Consider the following 24,505-nt stretch of genomic DNA (forward strand, 5'->3'; position numbering starts at 1 on the left):
AAGGAACAGAGAGAGAAAGAGGAGATGAAGATCTGAGGCACCGGGATGGGAAGTTCATCTGTACTAAATCAAGAAGGTATGGTGGAGCGAGAGAATGAATAGCCTTAACTGTATAAATAATTATTTTAAAATGAATGCGTAATTAAAGACATTCTTAAGTATTTTCACTGTGCTCTTGAAATTTTTTTTCTTTAGTTCATATTAGAAGTATCACTGCCCAATCAGGAGTACAGTCATGTTTACTCCACTGACTATTTCATGATTAACCTGAACACAAGTTAAGTCAAAGTAAAGGAATCTTTATCCACAGTTATAGAAAATGCAGCCATTTATAAAGCTCATACATCTAAAATCATTGTGTTCCAGTCAGTCAAGCTTTAATTGTCAATGTTCACTTTAACCTCATGGTGGCAGTGTTGTTACACTGGATCATGAATATTTAGCTCTCCACAGAACACTTTTAATAATTTCACTGTGAAAAACCATCAAACTCTGACATGTTAAAGGAAGGGTTGAAACTGATTCAAAACCTGTTCATTAAAAGTTAGATATTAGAATTAGATATATGTCGCCTCAAAAAAGAAAAAAACTGTAATGTTTATTTATTTTTCATTTGTCTTTGAGTTCGAGCAGAGTCTCTACGATCCACCACGGGCTGCATTTCAGCATCTTTCGTCCCACAGCCCTGAATCCAGCACTGTTCCTGTTTTATTTCCTGTGACTAATATCCAGAGTGGTTTCTGACTGCATGATGACCACAGACGGCTTCTTCTCTGGTGGTCACTCACTGTCAGCACAAAGAAAGGAAATGACTATTTAATGATTCCTGTTGGTCACAGTTTGATCCACATTTCTTCTCTTATGCTTTTTAGTCATGTTTCCTAATGTCTTTAAGTCATATCTCCGTCTCTGTCATCATTTCAGTAGCAGAATACTAAACATTTACATTCAAGGAAGCTGCAGTTTTCCATTCTGTTTATTTTCTTCTCTTTGACAAGTAACTATAAATTATATTTTGAACTCGGTATATGAGTAGTGTTTGCAAAATATAGATTTGTAAAGTCAGTAAAATCTAAGTTAGCATAGATAATTATGTTTCATTTCATGATTTTTTTAAACTATGTTGTTTTATTGCTATTAGACAGCCTGAGATAATCACCTTGTTAACATCTAAGCAACTATGTCAGCTCTGCTTTTATAAAAAGAATAAAAATGGAGAAGGAAAGAAGCTTTGAGTGTTTTTACTTTTGCTGCACATACCAACAGATCATGTGATATGAAACAAAACAGAGCCCATTTTTAACACTCACTGCTAAACCAGTTTGACCAGGATACTGACTCACACACACACACCTGTTTTATATCAACACAGAACTCTTGAGGACTCGATGAATAATCAGAATATCAAATAATAATGTCAAAGAATTATTTTTCAAAGTCTCTCCAAAGACACTGATTTTACAGATTCCTTCCGACCTTTTAACAGTGAAAACTCACAGTATTCAGTAACTCATCAGCTGTTTTTACTTTTACTTTTAACTGATACTTGTTCTGAGCAGCCACATTTCCCACATGGTCAAATGAGCCCACAAAGTTTCTCCAGAAGGAAACTGTACTTGTTTCTGTTTCTCACAGACTTCACATTAGTAGAAGCTGTAATATGATGATAAAGATCTTTTCTCTAGGTATTGACAGCTGTAGTAGGTGCTGTAAAATGTACTCATTTAGTAAAAGCGACATGTGTGTTTTAGCCTTGAAGATTTCATAACTTATAAAGTTATGAGGGAACAAAGTGCCAGAGACAGACAACACCAGAGTCAAGTTTGGTGGTTTTAAACAGAGCAAGTGCCTTCATAAAGTATTTCTTCATGTTGTTTGAGTATGCGATCAGACCTGCTGGATTTATGATGAATGTTTATTTTTATTTTTCAGTTATAACATATATTTTGAACTTTCATTTTCTTATATGATTTTTTTGTATTGTGTGTAAAGGATTAACAAAAAACCCATTTGTCAAATATCTGTATGTAAAGCAGGAGTGGACAGGAACATGGCTGCTATGGTGTGACAGAGGTGAAGGGCTTGTTGTTTTAAGTGGAACATTTTTCCATCCTGATGATCAGAAGAGTGTTTGAGGGTTTCAGAGATCCTTCAGAACAACATTAAGTGTTAAAAAATGATGTTTTTCAACCTTTCTGTAATCTACATCACATTAAATGAATTCAGTGTGTTTTATCATCTGAAAAACCAAAGCCTCTCAGAATTTATCTGACACAATATCAAGAATAAAATCACCTCAGTCACTAAGAGGAAATGTACTCAGTTACTCTCCTGTACTCTGATTACAATCATGTGATTTCCAGGAAGTGCTGCAGCTGCTGCATGCTCTCTCCCCCTGCAGACTATTTGCTGCTGCTCGTCTTTTCCATGTTTTCTCTGTGTGTGTTTCTGCTGCTTCTTTGTCCCTCACTGTAAACAGATGTACTGAGAGACTCCTGCACTGATGTTTCATAAGAAAGTCCAAACAGCCTCACTGGTTCTCCATGAAGAACAAAGATTTGCTCTCTGTGGCTTCAACACAACTTAAAGACAATCAAAGGTGGACAAAGTTCTCCAGAACAGCTGTGGTTTTATGGAGGCTACAGCTAAATGCTGCCTCCTCCATCATTCACCTATTTTATTATGACACATTTATATGTAGTTATAACTTCCTCTTTCTTCAACACTTATGGGAAGGTCAAACAAGTAGCTCAAAGTTACTTATCATAATCAGTGACTTCATTTGAACCTTGAATTTAATCTTAGTCAGATTTATGAAACTAAGATTCTCAGATTAGACATACCAACTCTGAACAAAGTAGATTATCACAACCAGATAACAGAGAAATGTTTGCTTTGCTCTGATCAGTGTTGCTGTTTGTCGGTGTGTTTGTGTTTGTGTCTGCAGGCAAACTTTTAAAAACCAAACAGCATTTTTCTCTGTAAAATAGAATCAGCCTGGTTTACAAGTTAATGTTTCTGTACAATATAAAACACCTTGAGGCGACTGTTGTTGTGATTTGGTGCTATATAAATAAAATTGAATTGAATTGAATTAAATGTTTCTCCAATAAATCAGAAATATAATTATTTTTGTTTCAAAAGTTTTTCTAACAGAAAGGTGTGGAGGTTTAACAGTTTATGTTTCAGTTTGACATTGTGGTCATGCGAGATTAACGGTGACAGCACTACTCTATATCTTATGTATATGTTTTATATGATTGTTCTTTCATTATAAAGCATTTTTGTGTGAATTTATGGTCCTTGTTAAGGACTATATTCACATATGAATAGAAAAACAAATGTATTTGTATAAAATTAAAAGTGAATTATTTTAATAGTTGGAAATCTTCTTAATGACCTTTGTGGGCCTGTAAGGAGACAGCTAAAATGACGTTAACTCCATAACCCCATTAACGCAGCAAATCTCTGTTAGCCCGTTAACGCAGATCGCCTGGTGAGTGGGGCTGCACGGCGCTAACACATTAACGCAGTTAGCTCGTTAACACTGACAGCACTAATATAGAGATGAAAATAAACAGTTTCCTATTTAATCTTCACTCGCTGTCAGCACAGAGACAGGAAGTTAACATTCAATGATTCCCCCGGTTACACTTTAACTTCTGTTGAGCTTTCATCAAACTGGCTCTGGAGTCTTTTAAATGATCATGATGACATATTTCGGTCTCTGTTCTTGCCTCAAAGGAGGAAAAATATACCAGAAAATTGGTGACTATACTGTCCCTTAAATGTATTTTTTATTAATTCACTTATTTTGTGACTCAAAACATCTCAGTGTTCAGTGAAATGAGGAGTAACAGATGATTTGACCTTTGACCTATGAGCAGAGTAATCCTTTCAGGTGCCAAATCTGCATGAGGCACAGTGCTAGCTACTGGTAAGACTGATGGTATTTTTCTGCATGTTTAACTTAAAGTACATTAAAAACAGAATAAAGCAAAAAGCAGATTCTGATTTTATTTATTTATAAAACAAAACATTTTGGTTTGTTGTCTGAGGGCAACAATGTGCATTCAGGACACTTTTCTTTGGGCAATAATAGTAAAGCAGTGGTTCTAAATGCTGGTCCTTGGTACGGCTCGTTTTAGGTTTTTACGTGTTTCCAAAACACCTGATTCCAATGATCAGTGTGTTATCAGGCAGTTGCAGCTCATAATACCCAGTTGGTCATTTGAATCAGGTGTGCCGGAGCGGGTGTGGGGACCAGTTTTGAGAGCACTGAATGATGGGATATCAAACCATGCACTAAAACAAGCCTGTAAAAATTGCAGAAAATGAGCGCAAGAACATGTCATAGGAGGACAGAATGGAGGGAGATGTAAAGTCCCAGGATGTAACAGTACTCCAAATGTCAAACAACAGAATGTGATGTCCACCTCTGATTGATAAAGTTTCACACATTCAGACACACAGAAACACAGAGACAAACACGATCACACATACAGACCCTTGCATCATGCATGATATTGCACACAACCTGTGCCCACCTGATCCCAAAGTGTCCTTGTGCAAGATACTGAACTCACTTTGCTCCTGAAGTGTTTCTCAGAGTGTGAATGTTAGATAGAAAACATGTATAAAAGGTGCTTGTGTGAATGAGGCATGTTGCATTAAGCACTTTGATGCTCAAGTACAATATAAACGTGCTATATAAAAACAGTCAATTTACCATTTATTTAATTGTTTTATTAAAAAACTTCTATGACAAATTACAATTTTCAATCAATTAGTTGTTTCTTTCATAAATGTCCTGAATTAGAGAAACTGTGACATTTTGGGAGCCGCACTACACATTTATTTTTTCCAAATTTATTGATTCAAATATAAAGCAGGAGCTCCAAACTCCAAGAAAGTACAGTGAAATATTTTTTTCTCTAAAAAACTTTAATTTATGCCAAAGAGGATTAAACTCCGTTACACTGGCACAGCTGACCACAGGTATGTTACTTATAAAGCTCGGAAATGACTTTACATCCAAACAAGACGAGAACAAAACAACAGAATAAAAATAATGGAGCTCCAAGTTCAAATAGAGCTGATGAATGTGCTGAACACCAAAGAGGAAATCTGATATGATTCACAGACAGACACATGATTGTACTGCTGAACCAGTCTGACCAGGATACTGAGACACACAATCTTCCATCACTTCCATGAGCACAAAACAAGAAGAGGACAGGAAATAAAAGGTGTTCTTAGAATGAAAGCAGACAGAAACAGTAACAGATGCATCTGTTGTTTGTCAGTAAATGTGAGCGACACTCTGACAGGCTGTAACTTGTACTGGACAGTCTCCTGTCCCACATGGTGATACGCTGAATTATCAGAGCACAGATCAAACATCCAGGGCACCTCTGCTTGTTCCTGTTCTCTACATCACAGACATGAACCTGCTGAAGTTTAATCACATTATTATACATCATACTGATCCTCACACACTGAACAGAAACCACATTCTGTCTTCAGACTGTGACAGGTGGAGTGGGTTTCCAGCCCCCACCCGTGTGTACTTCAAGGACCTGAAAATATTTATTGTATTTCAGGGTTTCATGAAGTTATTTGACAGAAAGATCAGCTGACTGTGAGGGCTCAGAGTCAGCTGTGACTTTGTTTTTGTGGTATTTGTTTGTCAAATATGTGAACTCACAGCTGATAGGTGGAGGAATGTGGTTGCTAAGGTGACGCTGTGGGTGCTGATGTCACAGATCTGAGGTGTGTCTGTATAAAAACAGCTGACAAGGAAACACAGCTCAGTTAGTTCTCTGGATGTTTAGTACAGAGGTCCGTACTTACTTTTATTTATTTAATTTTTTTTTAACCTTTTTTTGCTCTTTACATTTTTAAAATATTTATTATTTCTTTTTTTCCATCATGATGATCAGAAAAGACTTTGAGGATTTCAGAGATTCCTTCAGAAGAACAGTAAGTGTTTAAAATTATATTTTAGAGTTTTTAGGGACAAAGGTGGACAAAGTTCTCTGTGGTTTTATGGAGGCTCCAGCTAAATGCTGCCTCCTCCATAGTACAATATACATTTTTATACAGTGACCTCATTTTGAAGTCCTTTGGCTGATAATGGTCTTTAGTATGTAGCTGATGATTGATGATGAGAGAGGTTATGTTTGTGTTGTTCTGTGGAGATCATTCAAGAACTGAACCTGTTAAACACTCAGCTTTACATTTATGATCGTCCTACAATAATATCTACCAACGTTCACACTAACACAACTTCCTTGAGAGACCTTGGAAGTGTGGACGTGGCACACAGAGAGATCTTTATTTATTCTTAAATTTAACCCTGTCATGCATGAATTATGACAACCTCAATCAGGATTTTTTCTTAAGTATTTGTATTCATCTTTAGGTATGAAAAGATGAATACAAATACTTAAGAAAAAATCCTGATTGAGGTTGTCATAATTCATGCATGACAGGGTTAAATAACAATAATTACAATGAAACACACATCATACATCTATAGTAACATTAAACAATCAGTGAGTGGCAGGGTAAGGAGTCACACATCAGTGTCCAGTGTAGTGGTTTATGTGCAAGTATATCATCAACACTGACACAAATACAAGAAAACAGCCTTTGAATAGCTGTCCTCTGTAGTGACCAGTATGCGTGAAAGGGTTAATCTCACGTAGTCAAGTGTTAAAGTCATGTTCTGTTATTGACTGAAAAAACCAACAGACTCAGAGATTTAGAACAAAGTAGATCATCACAGGTAGATAACAGATGGATGTCTGATTTACTCTGATCAGTTTTTGTGTTTGCAGGAGAGATTTAACTGTTAAAAACCAAACAGTGACATAATAACTTAAGAGAATCAAGTTATTATGTCTCAAAGAAATCATTACATTAAAATTCAGCACTTTTCTTATGACGCACTTTATGATCGTCCGACAGTCCAACCTACCCTACGTCACTTTAATGCGACTTCCTGAAGACACATCGGAAGTGTGGAATTTGAACGAGTGACTGAAAACCAAAACTTTCAGCACTGTATAAACCTTAAATGTAACCTCATGTAGTCAAGTGTTAATTTTAAGGTCTGTTATTCACTGAAAATATCAACAGACTCAGACTTTTAGAACAATCTAAGAGTCAGATCAGCAGAAACAAAAACACGGAAATGTTTCCTGTAACTGCGTCGCTCTGCTCGACTTTGCTGATTGTCCTTTTCGTCGTGTTTGTCTCTGCAGGTGAGGTTTATAAACCAAAGAGTGTTTCCCTCTGAGATAAAGAGGAATGCAGGTTACCAATACTTCCTAAACATTTACTTTCATTTTGATTCAGTTTATCTGTGGGAAGATGTCACGATGTTGGGTGGAGTCGCTTGGTCAGTGGTGCAGTTTCCAGCACAGAGACAAAGAAGTGTAATGTGTGTGTCAGTGTGATGTGTTGTAGTGTCAGGAGTCAGTATACAGCTACAAAGCTTTTTGTTCAGTGTATACAAACAGCTGTAGCTCCATAAAGGCAGCATGCAGAGACTCACAGTGTCTTATAATGAGAGGCTGCTTTCTCTCACACATTATGTTCACTTATTATCAGCACATGTTTCACTGTATAATTGTTTATATAACACAGCTACTGTCATCCACAGTAATCTCCTCATTTATTGCATCCCTTCAACCCTCTGAGTTTCCAACTTAAAATTAAACTAACTTTGATCCTGTATTGTCAAAATATGAGATTTGGGAGCTTTAACAAAAAAAGCACAACTCAAGTTCTAGACAGTGAAAAATAAGTAGGTAAATAAAATGAAAAAATAACAGAACAATTCATTGTATGAAGACATCTTGTTAATATAGAGTAATGATGGTTGTAACTGACTTCTGTGTCAATAATAGATTAAGGTCAGATCTCTGTAGGGGTGCAGTGGTACTGTGTGATATTAACAGCATTTACTGTCATAATGATCACATGTGTACCTTAGCATCAATAAAAGAGTTTTTTGATTCCTTTTTTATGGATAACATGTACAGTTGTAATATAATTTAATATATGTGCATATATTCCTCACTCCATCTGGCTGCTGAAGAAATGATCAGTTGCACTTTGACCTTTAACCTCTGCTCTGTGTTGTTTCCTCTTTCAGACCAAAAAAGCATCACAGCTGAGTCTGGACAGAACGTCACTCTGACATGTCGAGCTCCAAACAACAAGATCATAGTTGTAGAGTGGAGCAGAGCTGACCTGGGAGATGAATATGTGCTTTTGTACAGAGATGACCAATTTGTTCCAGACGACCAGCATCCATCTTTTAAGAACCGGGTGGATCTGCAGGACAGACAGATGAAGGATGGAGACGTGTCTTTGATTCTGAAGAATGTGACGATTAATGATGTTGGATCATACGAGTGTCGTGTCAAGACAGGAAATAATCGCAGGAAAAGAGCTGATCTCAGTGGTGAACCCATCAGCATCATCTACCTTCATGTTGATCCTCCAGGTGAGTGAGTAGAGTTGAGTGTGTGTGTGATCAGAGGTGAAGCTGCTTCCTGGTTGTTGATGTTTGTTTCTAAAGATGTTGTTGATGAGACTTTGTAGAAAGCAGCTGGTCTGAGTGATGTGATCAGAGTGCAGTAGATAATGTCTGACAGCAGTTTGAAGAGGAAATGGATTCTGTTCTGTTCTTCACTCATCACCTACCTGACAGCTGACACCTCACACCTGTTTCTCACCTGCAGGTCAGACAGCAGGATCTGTTGGAGTGATCGTTGGAGTGATCATCGGTCTGATTGTTGCTGCTGTTTTTCTTGTTGCTGCTGGATTTTTGATCTACAAACATATAAAGAACAGAAAATTAATTTAAACTAGCATCCTGATGATCAACAAGTTTGAAATGTCTCAGAGCTCATCGGTCTGTCGGTTTCTGCTGTGATTCTTGTTGCTGCTGTTGTTGGAATTTTGTTCTACAGAAAACATGAACAAACTCAGAGTCAGGATTCATACTAGTCTCCTCTTGAACTGCAGTAGAACTGAAATGTCTCAGAGCATTTTACATTAAGATGGCAGCCTGCATCTTTAAGGCAGAAAAGCAAAAGTGAGCCTGACTGAAGAAAGTAAAACAATAGAGTCCAAATAGAAAACTAAAAGAGTTGCTTAATTTCAAATAGATTCCACAGTAGAGACAATGGTTAAATAAGGAGCTAACAGTTCCTCAAGTAAAAGGGAAAAAACAAACAAATAAATAAAATCTATCAACTGAAAATTGGAAACCACAATTAAAAAAAAAAATAATGTTCTCCAGCATCTGTGGGTAATTCCCAGGAAATTAAACCCAAAGTGATCCAAGAAAGATCAAAGTCATTTTTTAATCTGCAAGGTGAGAAGTTTAGAGAAGATACTGAATAATGGAAGGTGTTGAAAAAATATTATCGCCTACACTTTACTGTTTGCATTTCATGTTCTTTACATCTATTATTATCAATTTACTGCTAACACTGAGCAAATATCACTTCTGAGCTATTGTAATATTGCAAATTATTATTAGTAGTAGTATTCTGTTTTGATGATGTGTGGTTTTAAGCACACACAGGTTTTCATCATTTGATTGTATGTTTGGTCTCAGGCAGCTAAATTAGTTTGTAGAGAAAAATTACATGTCAGATTTGTGTTTGTGAGGTTAGCAGCTCTCATGAGTTTAACATGTTCATATTTTCAAACGAAAGTTAATAAATCCTTCACATTTGTTCTTTCACAATTTGTATGAAGCTAAATTTTATTTCCATTGATGTCAGCAATTTACTCTGTTCATGGTTTGTTTCTCATCAGTATTCATGAGTTCAGTGAGAGCTCAGGTACCCCCACTGCAAAACTCTTTATAAATTTACATTTCAGTAGAGGACAATCTTCTGGATGGTTGTTAATTCAGTTTAAATGTTTCAAGAGCTGGTTACATATTTTTTATTTTATTTATTTCAAGCTTTTCATAAAAGTTTGCTAATAAAGTTCTACTATAAAAAATAGTACTGTATTGTGGTCTTAATCAAGTCTTTGGTCATCTGTTTCTTTGGGCTGTTGAAGCAGATTTTCTCTGAGCAGAAATCGACAAGAGTAAGACTCAAATAATCCTGAGGCTGTCTCTGTCCTGGAGCAGACTGAGAGATCACAGTCAGATGAGTCTGTAACAAGGATGTTTCACTCTGAACGAATGAGTCCAACAGAGAACAGAACAGGAACATGTCAGAAGTTTGTAAGTTGTGGGGGCTCTAACCCTGGTTCCTCTCTCATACCTGTGTTGTCAAGTGTTGGGTCAGCCTGTAGTTGTGGTTTTACTGGTGTTACTGGTTCTGATGGTGAGACGATGTGTTCATAGGAAACCTGAAGCTGGATGTACAGTGGCTTGCAAAAGTATTCGGCCCCCTTGAACTTTTCCACATTTTGTCACATTACAGCCACAAACATGAATCAATTTTATTGGAATTCCACGTGAAAGACCAATACAAAGTGGTGTACACGTGAGAAGTGGAACGAAAATCATACATGATTCCAAACATTTTTTACAAATGAATAACTGAAAAGTTTGGTGTGCGTAATTAATCTTGTCTAATTGACATTGACAACATTATTTTGTTTTGTTTTTCTGTGATTACATAATAAAAGTCAGGACAGCAGTAAGGATAGTCATGTGACCTGTAGGCTGTTTCCTGATGAGCGGTCTTAAAAATAAATTCTTTTTCTTGATTACATGTGTGGTCACATTTTTTTATCATTTCTTGTTATTTTTGTGCCATCCTAAATTCTGCCACAAGGGGGCACCTCCTACCTATTGACCTCACACTACCTGTCAGCAATTTCACCTCATCTGTTTTTGTTGTTGTTGTTGTTGTTGCTGTGATCAAATATAACTGTTGCCAGCTCTCTTTTCAGGGACCTGTTACATAATAATAATAAGTAGAAAAATTAGAAAAAGAATTCACTGCAGTTAATCTCAGTATGTGTTTTGTGAGGCATGTTTGTATTTAATGGGAACCCAAAGATGCTCTCTCTCTTCCCCTTATTTATTTTCCTCTACTTTATAACACTGACTTTAGTAGCTTGTGGTTAGAGTTTACTGTTTTAGCTCATGTCCGCCTCTCTCACTGAAGGTGATGTTCATGTTTCAGTGGTCTTTTTTTTTTTTTTGCTTTAATTCAAAGGGGTTTGTCTGACAGCGTTTCAGAGAAGAGAGAAATGTTTTGAGGGCATCATTAATTTAGCCCTTTATGTACGCTCTTCTTTTACTGTTTTTTGTTTGTATAGAAAGTTTTTGATGTTTAATGTTTTAATTCAAAGTGTTTTATCAACAAAAAAACTTTCTCACTTGCATCTTTTTGAAGGGTGAAAGATAAGTCACTTAAAAAAGAAAAAAAAGTGCTCAGAGGAAGAGGGCGGGCTTTACTTGGTGTCAGTGAGAGAAATGTAAAAAAGCTGAAATGAGTGAGAAGGACGATGAAGGAAACATCTGTGCTGTGTCTGCTCTGTAAGTAGAATCTCTGTGTTTGTTTGAATTCTTGTACTTTGACTGTCTGCTCTCCTGATAACTGATGATGGAGGAGAAGACATGAAAAACAAATCAGGCTGAATTCAAGTTCAAAACACCACGAGGACCAACTGCAGGTCTGAACTGACTCTTTATCTTTGCTCAGGAGTCGAGGAAACACAGCAGGCAGTGAAAAGCTCAAATCATTCACTCATTATATCAACACAGCTGCACAGTGGACACATGACTTTACTGGGTTATTTAAATGAAGTGGATATTTTGTATATACTCAAAATGTCATCGCTCATAATTATAATGATCACTTTAAGAGTTGTTTTTTTAAATTAAAAACAACATGATGGGTTTGAAATGTCTGAACTCCACTCAGTCAGTCAGTAACAAACATAAAATAAGTCTTCAAGAAATGTTTGGATGCTGTGAAATGATAATAAAAAGCAAAGGTCAGTAAATTATGTCTAACAGTACAGGTGTCACAGAGATGAGGTGGTCAGTGTTGATCTGCACTCACCTTATAAGAGCTGTGATAGATTCCAGCTCTCCCTCAACACTAAATTAGATACATTATTAGGAAACATGGAGAGATCTTCAACCAAATTATTTTAAACATGTTGCTGTCATCATAAATAAAATGAGCAGATATATCAGAGAGAGACGAGTCTTTGTCTTTGTGTTTTTGTGTGGAGTTGTTCTTTATGTTCACCTCAAATCAACCTGAGTGTCGTTTCTCTTTAGTTCTGATCTCACTGCTGAGCTGCACAACAAACCAAGGTCAGTAACCTTCTTCTGTCACAGTTTAAACCTGAGAAATGCTCACTGATATGACCTGATTGGGTTCATGTTTTAATTTTTATGTCATGTAAACCTGATGAAATTAGGAACTAATCACCAATTGTTTGGTCAAAAGTTTAACAGATCATTAGTTTTTAATTTTAACCCTCACAGCTCGTCTGACTGTGAGTCCCAGCAGCTCTCAGTTCTTTAAGGAAGTCTTTGTGTCTCTGAGCTGTGAGGAGGACGACAGCTCTGCTGGATGGACTCTGAGGAGAAACACAAGCAAACAACAGAGGACTCAGTGTGGAGATGGGTGGGGAAGAGGGACCCGTTCTTCATGTAACATTAGTACACTATTCACTTTGGACAGTGGAGTTTACTGGTGTGAGTCCAGAGAGGGTCCCATCAGTAGCATGGTTAACCTGACAGTCACTGGTAAGCTGAGTGTGTGGAGTTAGTGTTGATGAAGCTGTGTGTAAATGGATGAAATGCTGTAGTTTGTCTCTGTGTTGAGGTGGATCAGTGATCCTGCAGAGTCCTGTCCTCCCTGTGATGGAGGGAGATGACGTCACTCTGCTCTGTAAAACAAAGACCACTCCCTCCAACCTCCCAGCTGCTTTCTATAAAGATGGCTCCCTCATCAGGAAGCAGCCTACAGGTCACATGACCATCCAGCATGTTTCCAGGTCTGATGAAGGCCTCTACAAGTGTGACATCAGCGGTCATGGAGAGTCTCCATCCAGCTGGATCACTGTCACAGGTGACACACTCACCTGTCTGTGTTTCTGCAGCTTTCAACATTCACAATGTGACGACAACTTAATGACTGTGTTTGCTTTATTTTAGACAAACACACCACCACACCTCCACCTACATCCACACCTCCACCTACATCCTCCTCTCCTCTTGGTTCCACCTCCATCACTCTCGCCTCCTGTTCTCTCTGTGTTGTCATGTGTTGGATCAGTGTGTGTTGTGGTTCTACTGGTGTTACTGGTTCTGCTGGTGAGACAATGTGTTCACAGGAAACCTGAAGGTGAGACTCAAAAAACTGCATTTCAGATGTGTGGTTAATATAATCGCACCAATTATATATTTATATTTATATACAGTCATATTTATTTTTATATATGTTTTTTCTAAATTTCAATTTATCCATACTCATATTTTCACAAATTACACATGCATTTTTTCTTCACTTCTATTAGAGCCATCTTCCAGTTAAGCTGAGCAGACACTGTGCGATTTTTTTTTTCAGTCGCGTTATTCAGCTTCTGCTCAAACTGCACAATTGACTCGCAGGGGTGAGAAGTTCGTAGGTCACAATGCAGGGTCTCACACTATACGGCCCGATGCTCTGACCTGAGTGCTCACACTGTACGTCCATAACAAGACGCTTGTAACACAAAACATGTCGCTCCCTCTCTGTCTTTCACTCACACACACACACGCACACCACCGCCATCAACTTTGCTAAATTGCTAATGAAAAACATTGACCAGGCAGCTGTGATTGAGCAGCAATATCCATCCAACTCTTTTCATGGTTGTTGTGGTCGTGATAATTTTGTGAGGCCACATCGAAAAGGCTCAGATGAATTTGCCAAAGTTCTATAAGTTGTGCCTCCATCGCTTGTGTCCAGATCACACGCTGCACTGCTGTGCTGCTCCGTGTTTTCGCTTTCATTTTTGTTTGCGCGTGCGCAGTGTGAGAGGCTGCGTTGACACACTCATGACGGCCAACAGGATTTCAAACAGGTTTGATTTTCTTGCAACCATATGATTGTTGATCGGGAGCTGGTCGTGAGGAGTTAATCGCTTCTCATTACCCCATGTTTACTACATAATGCACACGATTGAGGCGGAACCCGGGCCGATCCCCAAAGCGGGCACACGATTGAAAAATCGTCTCAAAATGGGCCAAAAATCGCACAGTCTATGCCCAGCTTTAGACTCCTTACTTTAAAACATTTTACTGTTAAATTTAAAGCATTTTACCAGATCAGGATTAAAATGAAGAAAATGACAACATGTATAGAGCTGTAAAATATCAAATCCTCAACAACCAAACAGAGGTTATACCAGTGGCTTCAACAGTACAAACACAGTTCAGATGTCCAGATCAGGGACTCCAGTTATCTTAGGTCAAGCCTAGCAAACAGCTAGCAGCTACAGCTGCCTGTGTCAGCATCCACCCATCAGTCAAAGAGGTTACACTGCTAGTAAAGGAAGTATAAGAGTTAATACAGTTCAAACAGGGAGAGTGGGACCATAGTGTTGTATTTCATACATTCGCTTGGCAATTGAAAGGTTTAATCGGGTGCAACTCTGCCAAATCAAGCATGTGCCAACAGCACTACAACTTTCTCACAAGTTTTAACAGCTTGTGAGCAGCCAACTGTACCTTGTGCTACAACAGTTTAAAGGTATATTAGCTCATCTGTTTATTAGTTGAAATAGAAAAACAAACATTTTATTAGTCTGACACTGGACTTCAACCCTGAAATCATTTTTTAAAGTTTATATGTATACTCAATTCATTAAATGATATGTTTTTATTTGATTTATTTCTTCAAACTTTAGTAACTCGATAATCTTAATCAAGTTTTTCCGTAAACTTTCACATTGTGCTTATTGAACACTGTTCTTTGCATGCTGACCTCTGTGTTTGTTGTATGTGGTTAACAGAAGCTAACACCTCTGCAGTCGTTTCCTGTTTATGATTTTTTAAAAATCAAATGCAAGTGTTGCTCAAAGAGTTGTTAGGAATAAATATGATTAAACAACATATTACGTGCACTTCTACTGATTAGTTTTACTCAGCCCACTTTTTAACCAACTACTGTTTTATATTTACATGATACCAATGTTTTGAATTCCATTTATGTCAGTGATGTTCTTTGTTTTTCCCCTGCAGTCTGCTCATCAGTGAGAACAGAAGACGTCAGTTATGGACAAATTATCATCAAAGACAAGAAAGCAAGGTCAAGGATAAGAGGTACAGCTGCTCTTGTTTGTCTCATGTCTGCTGACTGTTTTACCCAGTAAGCATCCTAGCAGCAGCATTTTAAAAAACATGCAGGGGATTCAGGGCAGGTTTACTCAGTGAAGAAAAACAAAGAATTACAGAAGCTGATAAATGATTGAGCATCCTCCTGTTTAGAAAACTCAGTTCAATTCAATTTTATTTATATAGCTCCAAATCACGACAACAGTCGCCTCAAGGTGCTTTATATTGTACAGTGTATCATATAATAATAGATACAGAGAAAAACCCAACAATCATCTGACCCCCTATGAGCAAGCACTTTGGCGACAGTGGGAAGGAAAAACTCCCTTTTAACAGGAAGAAACCTCCGGCAGAACCAGGCTCAGGGAGGGGCAGGGCCATCTGCTGCGACCGGTTGGGGTGAAAGAAGGAAAACAGGATAAAGACATGCTGTGGAAGAGAGACAGAGATTAATAACAGACATGATTCAATGCAGAGAGGTCTATTAACACATAGTGAGTGAGAAAGGTGACTGGAAATGAAAAACTCAATGCATCATGGGAATCCCCGGCAGCCTACGTCTATTGCAGCATAACTAAGGGAGGATTCAGGGTCACCTGCTCCAGCCCTAACTATATGCTTTAGCAAAAAGGAAAGTTTTAAGCCTAATCTTGAAAGTAGAGATAGTGTCTGTCTCCCGAATCCAAACTGGAAGCTGGTTCCACAGAAGAGGGGCCTGAAAACTGAAGGCTCTGCCTCCCATTCTACAAAACAGGAGAAATATACTCTCTTTCTAGTCCCCTGTCAGTACTCACACCCTAATAAATGTGGGTCAGTGGCGGTGAAATCCACTACACTGTTCTCACAGGAATGCAATGTTTCCCACCTACAAGGGTGCAAATAACTGTAAATCTCTGCCAACAGCCAGAACTCAAGTGGTACATTTTTGTGTAACCTACCGTTCTAACAGAAGATTAGGGGGACCCACATCAAGCTTTCATAGAAAGAAATTAAAAACACCAACTTGCCCAGCTTGGACCGAGCACTCGCAGCTTCAGGTTTGCTAAGCCTTCGCTTATGAAAGGGGCAAAGACCAGCTCCGCCCACCAGGGGCGGTTCCCAGACTCAGGTCTCACCTGTCACAGATAGTTAAAGCTGGGTGTCATCAGCATAGCAGTGAAACTGTATGCTATGTCTTCTAATGATACTGCCTTTTGGAAGCATGTATAATGTAAACAGAATTGGTTCTAACACTGAACCCTGTGGAACACCATAATTGACCTTAGTGTGTGAAGAGGACTCTCCATTTACATGCACAAATTGGAGTCTATTAGATAGATATGATACACACCACTGCAGTACAGTACCTGTAATACCTACAGCATGTTCTAATCGCTCTAATAGAATATTATGGTTGGATACAAATCCAGGACTCAAAATGCACAAAGAAAAATTCCAAATCAGCTTTATTGCTGAAGATTTGCAAACATAACAAAACCTGACACAGGAAGAAACGCCCTAAGAAGACGCATCAGCAGGGAGAATCACAAGAAAGAACACACAGTCATCTAGAGGGACACAGGATAGAGGGAGAACATGATGAAGGACAAGAGAGGACTGAGACAATCGACACACAAATGTGATAATGAGGGAACATCAACAGGTAGGAACAAGGATGAGACAATTAACAGACTAATTACACAAATTAGGCAAACTAACCAGAATGTGTCCACTGTGGTCAGAAACTATCAGAATATGTTAAGAAATGTCAAATGGAAAACACATGACCTTCACCCAGATAGAAGAGCAAACACAGAGACAGGATATGGGAGCAGACACTCAGACTTGACAGGAGGACAGAAAGATAAACAAACACAGAGACAAGACTGAACCAGACACAGAAACACAGGGAGGAAGGAAATGCCAAATTCTGTAACAAGAAGATGCAAAATCAATACATAAAATTTAAATGAAACAAAGATAATCAAAAACACAAAACCAGAATTCACCCCAAAATGCCAAAACACAGAACCTTGGATATAACGTCCAGGGACTATGACAGATTAATCTTAAAAGTGGACATCGTGTCGTCTCCTGAATCTAAACTGGAACCTGATTCTAAAGAACAAGGGTCTGCCTCCTATTCTAGTTTCAAATTCTCTAGGAACCACAAATAAGCCAAGATGGGCAGACAGCAGCACAGATGTGTGTGCTACCTGAGTTTGACCTATGTACAACTTTTTGGCTGGGTGATTGTGTTGGTTAATTGAAGTGTATAAAGAGACAACTGTAAGACAATGGGTCCTTTTGTCTTTTTATAGGTCTGTATGTGAAACCACAGCAGCTACTTCCTGTTGTTGATTGTAGTCTGAAGCTGATGAGACTTTTCACCACAGAGTTCTGGTTTGCCCAATAACAGTGGTCATGTTGTGAGAACCTTCCTGCTTGGTGCTCTGCGGTGAAGTGTGTCAGACTCTGCTGAGAGAAGGTGGCATCTTTGTGGTTGTGCATGTCCTTCTTCACACAAAGAAGTGGAAAAATGACAATTAAAAAAGAAAAAAGTTTTACCACAGCTGTAATGATATAGGATAACAGTGCTGATACTGTTGCAATTGTTGTAATTTGTGTGTGCTTTTTTCTGCAGAAAGTGATCCAGCTGTAATCTACTCAGCAATAAGGGCTGAAGATGTTAGTTATGGACACATAACCATCACAGCAAAGATGAAAAGAGGTACAGCTGTTCTTTATATCTGACTTTGGAAACAGAAAAGTGTTTCTGGTTTCCATGCTGAGATCAGTTAACCACATCTGGACTGAAACTACAGATTTCAAACTTCTTGGTATCATTTTAGAAAGAAAATTATTTTTCCTATAAACTTGCACTATTCATTTAAAGTAGAAAACAAATCCTGAAGCCAGTAATGAATTAAAATTAATTGAAGGTAATTTGACTTAAATTACCTTAAATGTAACTTGAAACACACGAAATCACGGTTTCATTCAAATGAGTCAAAAGCTGTTCTCAAAATAAGCAGAAGAGCTCTGGTTTAAATGTGGAAATAGCATATCTTGCCACACAGTGAGCGTGAAGGTTTAAGACATATTGCTTGGGTGAAGTTAAACTAAAGCTGTTCCTACACTGAAGCATACACAGCAAGATCTCCAGTGTTAAATTGACACTAGAGAGTGTCTATATGGGTCCACTCCTCTGAGTGTTAAATATAACACCGTTGAGTGTTAATTGAACACTTTTGACAGTGTTGTATTTTTTAACAGTAACATAGTCAGTTTTGAAGATTAACAATGGCTAACACTGAACAGAGCTGATTTTCTAACACTGGAATATTTCTAATATTTTGAGTTATTTTCTAGTGTTCCAGAGAGTGAGAGTGTGTCATTAAGTATGTTTAGTTTAAGAGCTAATTGTTTCAGCTATGTGGGTTCCAGTTTTGAGGATTTTTTTTTTCAGTATATAATTAAAGTGCACGCAGTATGAAAGGTCTGTGATTTATGTGAGCTGGTTTAAAATATAAACTGAACTGGAACTGAGGTGGAGACTGGAGTGAACCTCCAATCTAGAAATCTTGTAATCATGTTTCCTGTTGTTTGAACTGTGTGTGTTTGTGTTCAGACTTTAAACCAGAGCCAGACGTCGTCTACTCTTTACTGAAGTAGTCCACCAGTCCAACCACTGACGTCTAACTGGCCACCCCAGCACCTCAAGAGTACAACTATTCATTAACATATTTTTTTATGTTTTGTTTTTTTGTTTCTTTGTTTCTTTTTTCATTTATGTAGACTCATATGATTTTTAAAAAATATGTTAATATATTCCATAGGTACAGTAAGTTAATTGTTGTTTATAATACAAATATGAATTCTCAGACTCTTTGCTCTTGTTCTCACAGCAGTAAGTTAGTTTCTCTGCAATATTAATAAACTTTTGTTCTCATGTTTTTCTCACGTGGTTCTGTGGGTTTCACCAAGATGTCACATGGAAAATTTGACTTCTTACGGTTTGGTTGTAGCTAATCGATGCAGTCACTCTTTTAAAAAAAGCATTAAACCAAAGCAGCGGAAACCTTTTCAGTTGCTGTAAACTACTAAACTTCATCGAACAACTTCAGTATGGAAAAAGTTACCTTGATCTTCACTGGGAAGCCACCCAGCAGCAGGCTGTTCAATTTACAGGAAAAATAATAATAACCTGAAAATTATTTGGTAGCAGCTTCTTAAATGTCAATCTTTACTACTGGTACTTCTGTTAAACAAAAACAAAGTAGTTCCTATGTGTTAAATTGGCTTTCTCTGTGTAGGACAGTCTCACTTCCTGTTCCTGTTACAACACACAGTGTTGTCTTATGTAGCTTATCTGGCTGCTAATTATATTCAAAGTATTCACTCACTTTGCTGCAGCATAGGTCATAAGTTTTCCTAAAGATGCTTTAGTTAATTAGTTGGCTAACTTCCCTTCTTGCTACCTTGATCTTGGCCTCTAGTCTCCTTTTGCATGGAAGGTACCTCTTGTAGTCAAGCATGTTTGTGATCACTGCTGCCATAGTGTAGATCAGCTGGTTCATAATGCTGCATCCACATCTTTTAGTAGACCTTCAGAGGGTACTTCACTTAGTCTTGCTAACCAGCTACAGAGGGTACAGGTTTCCAGCTTTGCCATGATCCTATCTTTCAGGTCAGCTGCCATTGCACTCAATGCTTCTTCTGTCATATTTGGGGCTCGGTACCCAATCTCTGGTGCTGGTTATGTTATCTCCCCCTTGACCTGATGTGCTTGCCATAGCATTTGTGTTGTGATTGCAGTTCCTTCTTCCCAATGTTAGAGCACTTAACTACAAAACCTGTAGCCATGTTTCCTGTTGTTTGAACTGTGTGTGTTTGTGTTCAGACTTTAAACCAGAGCCAGACATCGTCTACTCTTCACTGAAGTAGTCCACCAGTCCAACCACTGACGTCCACCTGCTAACCATAACTGTGTGCCACTGCACTGGAGCACAGGAGTGCATTGTAATTTTGATTATTATGCATTTGATACAAAATTAGCAATGACACATCCATACAAATCAATCAAAATACAAACAGAAACTAGTGGATGTGCTTTTGGGTTAAATCTCATATACAGGGATAGATGAGAACCTAAGACTAAATTTAAACATTTCACTCATGATCTGGTGAATGTTCTGTGGTTACTGCCACAAAATAAAGGATCTCCTCTGGCTTGGCTAGGAGCATCTTCAGAGCATGTGGAAAACGTTGAGGGAAAAATGATGTCTGTACTACAGTGATATCACAGTATCCTGAAGGTGCTATAGCGCCCTCTGGTGGATAATAGGAGACACTAACAAAAAGTAAATCTGGGGAATCAGTCAGGGGCCACATTATACCTCCTTTTTTCTTCACTAGTTAGAACAAAAAAGATAAAAAGATTTTTTAAAAAAAGATTAAAATTTTTTTTATTTAATTGATTAGCACGTCTGCAGGCGCCTGCAACTTTGAAAGTGGAGGGTTTTCTTTCATGTTATTCAATCCAAATTCAAATTTTATTTGTCACATACACAGTCATACACAGTACGATATGCAGTGAAATGCTTAGACAACTGCTCGTGACCTAAAGAAAAAAAAAGACTATGAATAGGATAGGACATAATAAATAAGAAAATTAAAAAGGGTAAATTTAACTAGGAAAGAATAAGATAAAATATATAAATTAAAGTTGAAATAGAATAACTGTACAACAAAATACACAATATAGAAATATAACAGCAGCTTTACAAGTATTAAATGGAAATGAAGAAATATAATGTCCAGGGTTGTGCAATCCACATCCAACAGCTGACATAGAAGAAACTAAAATTTATTTTAAATATGTTCACTGTTCACTGTACTTTTGAAGAAATGTGTTGTTCTTCAGTTTATTTAGAAGTATTACTGGCCAATCAGGAAGCAAAGTCACGTTTACACAGTCTGGAACACTGGTGTTCCAGTCGGTCGAGTGTGTGCTGCAATTGTAATTTATCACTTTTTCCTCATGGTGGCAGTGTTGTCACACTAAATCATCAATATTTTGCTCTCCACACAACACAGGACACTTTTAAGTGTCAGAGTTTAAAACTTTAAAAGCTGACTATATATTATATTTAAACTCTGTATGTCTAGTGCGGGCAAAATATATAGTTTGTAAAGTCACTAAAGTCTAAGTTAGCGTAGATAATAGGGAAGTAAGAAAATATCGATACAACGAAATATCGCGATATTTCGTGCAATGATACTGAATCGATATTCAAAATCAGTGTTATCGATTTTTTTTAAAAGAAAAATTACATGCATTTACTGTTTTTACTTTTGTATGTTGCAATTCAGACTCCGGCCACTGGTTTGCAGTTTTTACCGCCTTTACTTTGACATAAAAACAAGGTCTCGCGATAACTGTAGAAGCCTCTAGTTTGCCAAAACCAACGAAGTAGAACAGTGGATGTGTGCTAGCTAAGTGATGACTGATGACTGAAGAGGAGAGGATACAGCCGGCCCCCGCAGCTTTCAAAGCTGATGTGTGGACTTATTTTGGATTTAGGACAAAAGAAGGCGGTAAAAACTATGACAAGAGCTATGCAGTCTGTAAAATCTGCACCGCCAGAGTCAAATATTCCGGTAACACAACAAATTTACATACACATGTGTCTAGACACCATAGCGACGTAGCATCAAATGCTAATTTTAAAACGAAACGAGGTGACCCCGCTCAATGGACAATTGAAGAAGTTAACTTTTCGAAACTACCAGCAACTTCAACTCGTGCAACAAAAATAACGCAGTCAGTACTTGTTTTTATTTGCAAAGACATGCGCCCTCTGAGTGTTGTAGAGAATAAAGGATTTTGTAATATGATTAAAACGCTGGAGCCCCGTTACACCGTTCCTTCCCGACAGCACATCACGGACATCGCTCTGCCAAAGTTGTACCAAGAAGTCAAAGCGACAGTGCTGGACTCCCTCAGCTCGGCAGAGACAGTTCCTTTGACATGCGACGCTTGGACTTCGAGAGCCACTGAATAAATGCGTAACTGTTACAGCACATCACATAACGGACCAGTGGAACCTTCAGTCTCATGTACTACAAACCCGAGCCATGCATGACAGTCACACAGGTGAGCACATTGCAGCGTTACTAACTGACGCTGTGGCTGAATGGGGATTGAACACAAAGGACCTTGTTGTTGTTACCGATAATGCACCAAACATGGCTCTCGCGGCTAGACTTGCAGGCATGACGCACATACAATGTTTTGCACACAGTCTGAATCTCGCCTCACAGAAAGCACTGAAAATACAATCCGTGGTGCGACTTCTCAGGAGGATCCGACGCGTAACAGCCTTTTTCAGGCGCAGCATCACAGCCAGCAATCAGTTGAAGCAGAAACAGTGCCTCCTTCAGCTACCAGCTCACAGATTGATCACGGACATAATTACAAGATGGAACAGCTCCTATGATATGATAGAACAATCTTTAGAACAGCAACCAGCCATCTGTGCAGCTCTGCTTTCTGCAGAAGTTAGGAAGAGTGAAAAAGAAATTTTCACATTAAGTGAGTCTGACATCACATGTGCAGAAGAAGTTGTCAGGGCACTCAAGCCTATGAAGGACGCCACCCTGGTGATGTCAGAGGAGAGCATGCCAACCCTGTCCATCATTGCTCCTCTTCATGCCAAGCTTGTGATGGGTGCACAAGAAAGTGTTGATGATACACCGACAGTAAGGGACATTAAGACTGCCATAGCAGAAGATCTGGGAAAGAGATATGTAAATGAGAGGGAGACACTATGGATGGCATCAACAGTTGATCCTCGGTTTAAGGACCTGCCCTTCCTGTCTGAAGCTGAGACCAGTGAGACCTATTCCAGACTGTTGGACGCTGTGGTGACTGTGATAAAGAAGGAAAAAATGTAAGTAAATAAATGAATTTATTTGGAAAAATTCAACTGAACTTATAAGCAAGTGAATAAAGTTTTTTTTAAAAACGCATATTGATGACATTTGTCATTAAATATTAGTGAAAAACAGGGTGAATCTTGGATTTGAATTTTGACTTTCTGACATTTTTCAGCAGCAAGAGAATAAGGAGACTGACAAACAGGTGGAGGAAGAGAATGCCACAGAGGAGGCTCATCACCCACATATCAAAGACAGCTTTGACTCCATCCCTCGGCCACCCCTAAAGAGACAGAGGACCTCATGTGCATTGGTGGACTTGCTCGGAGCTACGTTTGCCTCTACTAGTGACAATACTGCACCAAAATCAGAGCATTATGTTGCTGCAGCTGAGATCAAGAGGTATAGAGATGAGACCCCTTTGCCTCTCACAGGAAATCCTCTCAGTTGGTGGAAGGACCATGAACAGGAATACCCTCACCTATCCAAAGTAGCAAGGAGTTTCCTATGCATTCCTGGAACAAGTGTCTCTGCAGAGAGAGTTTTCTCCTCTGCAGGAGACATAGTAAATGCACAGAGAAGTGTCCTGAGAGCTGACCATGTCGATCAGCTTGTATTCCTGCACAAAAATCTGGAAATTGAACAATAACCACTGAGAAAACACTAAACATGTAAAATCTCTGATATGAGAATGTTTGACATTTTGGTTGAGTCTCATAAGCACTTTTATTTAGATGAGTAAATTCCTTTTTTCAGGTTGTACTAAAAGTGTTCCATTGATGGACACTGCAGAGCTGTACTTTATTTTAATAGCACTTTACATTGTTTGTTAATGTTTACTTCAAGCAATTTCATTTTTGATTTCTATTTGTTTATGTTAAGGTCACATAAAAAGTGCTTTGTTTTGATGCTCCATAGAGCAGTTTTTGGATAAGTATTTTACAATCATAGTACTTAGAAAGACCTCAGTGTTACATAATTACTTTTTTCATGTTAAAAAATACTTGATATTTCAGCAAAGTAGTATTTGTTTGTTTATTTGACATGACTTCTAATAAGGCAGATGTTAATTTCTCCATTCATTTTGAACTTAGAGAGAGTGTTTTTGTTTCAGATGTTTCATGTCAAGCATTTAACAGTTTGGACTGTTTACTGTGAGTTTTCCTAATTAAATTCAGTCCTACTAAACACAAATATCATCTGGCTTTTAGTATCGCAATGTATCGTATCGTCTACCATGTATTATGATAC

At 38.2% G+C, this 24,505-nt stretch overlaps 1 protein-coding gene across 1 annotated transcript; it reads left to right on the plus strand.

Annotated features, from left to right (window-relative positions):
- The first annotated feature begins 7,004 nt into the window (after positions 1 to 7,004).
- LOC120437530 (coxsackievirus and adenovirus receptor-like) lies at positions 7,005 to 10,037 on the plus strand. The gene is made up of 3 exons (XM_039608105.1): positions 7,005 to 7,268; positions 8,165 to 8,518; positions 8,757 to 10,037. The coding sequence occupies exons 1-3, from the start codon at positions 7,199 to 7,201 to the stop codon at positions 8,879 to 8,881; spliced, it is 549 nt and encodes a 182-aa protein (XP_039464039.1). The 5' UTR covers positions 7,005 to 7,198; the 3' UTR covers positions 8,882 to 10,037.
- Positions 10,038 to 24,505: the final 14,468 nt, after the last annotated feature.

This window comes from Oreochromis aureus, linkage group 3, assembly GCF_013358895.1.
Source record: "Oreochromis aureus strain Israel breed Guangdong linkage group 3, ZZ_aureus, whole genome shotgun sequence".
Lineage (NCBI taxonomy): Eukaryota > Metazoa > Chordata > Actinopteri > Cichliformes > Cichlidae > Oreochromis > Oreochromis aureus.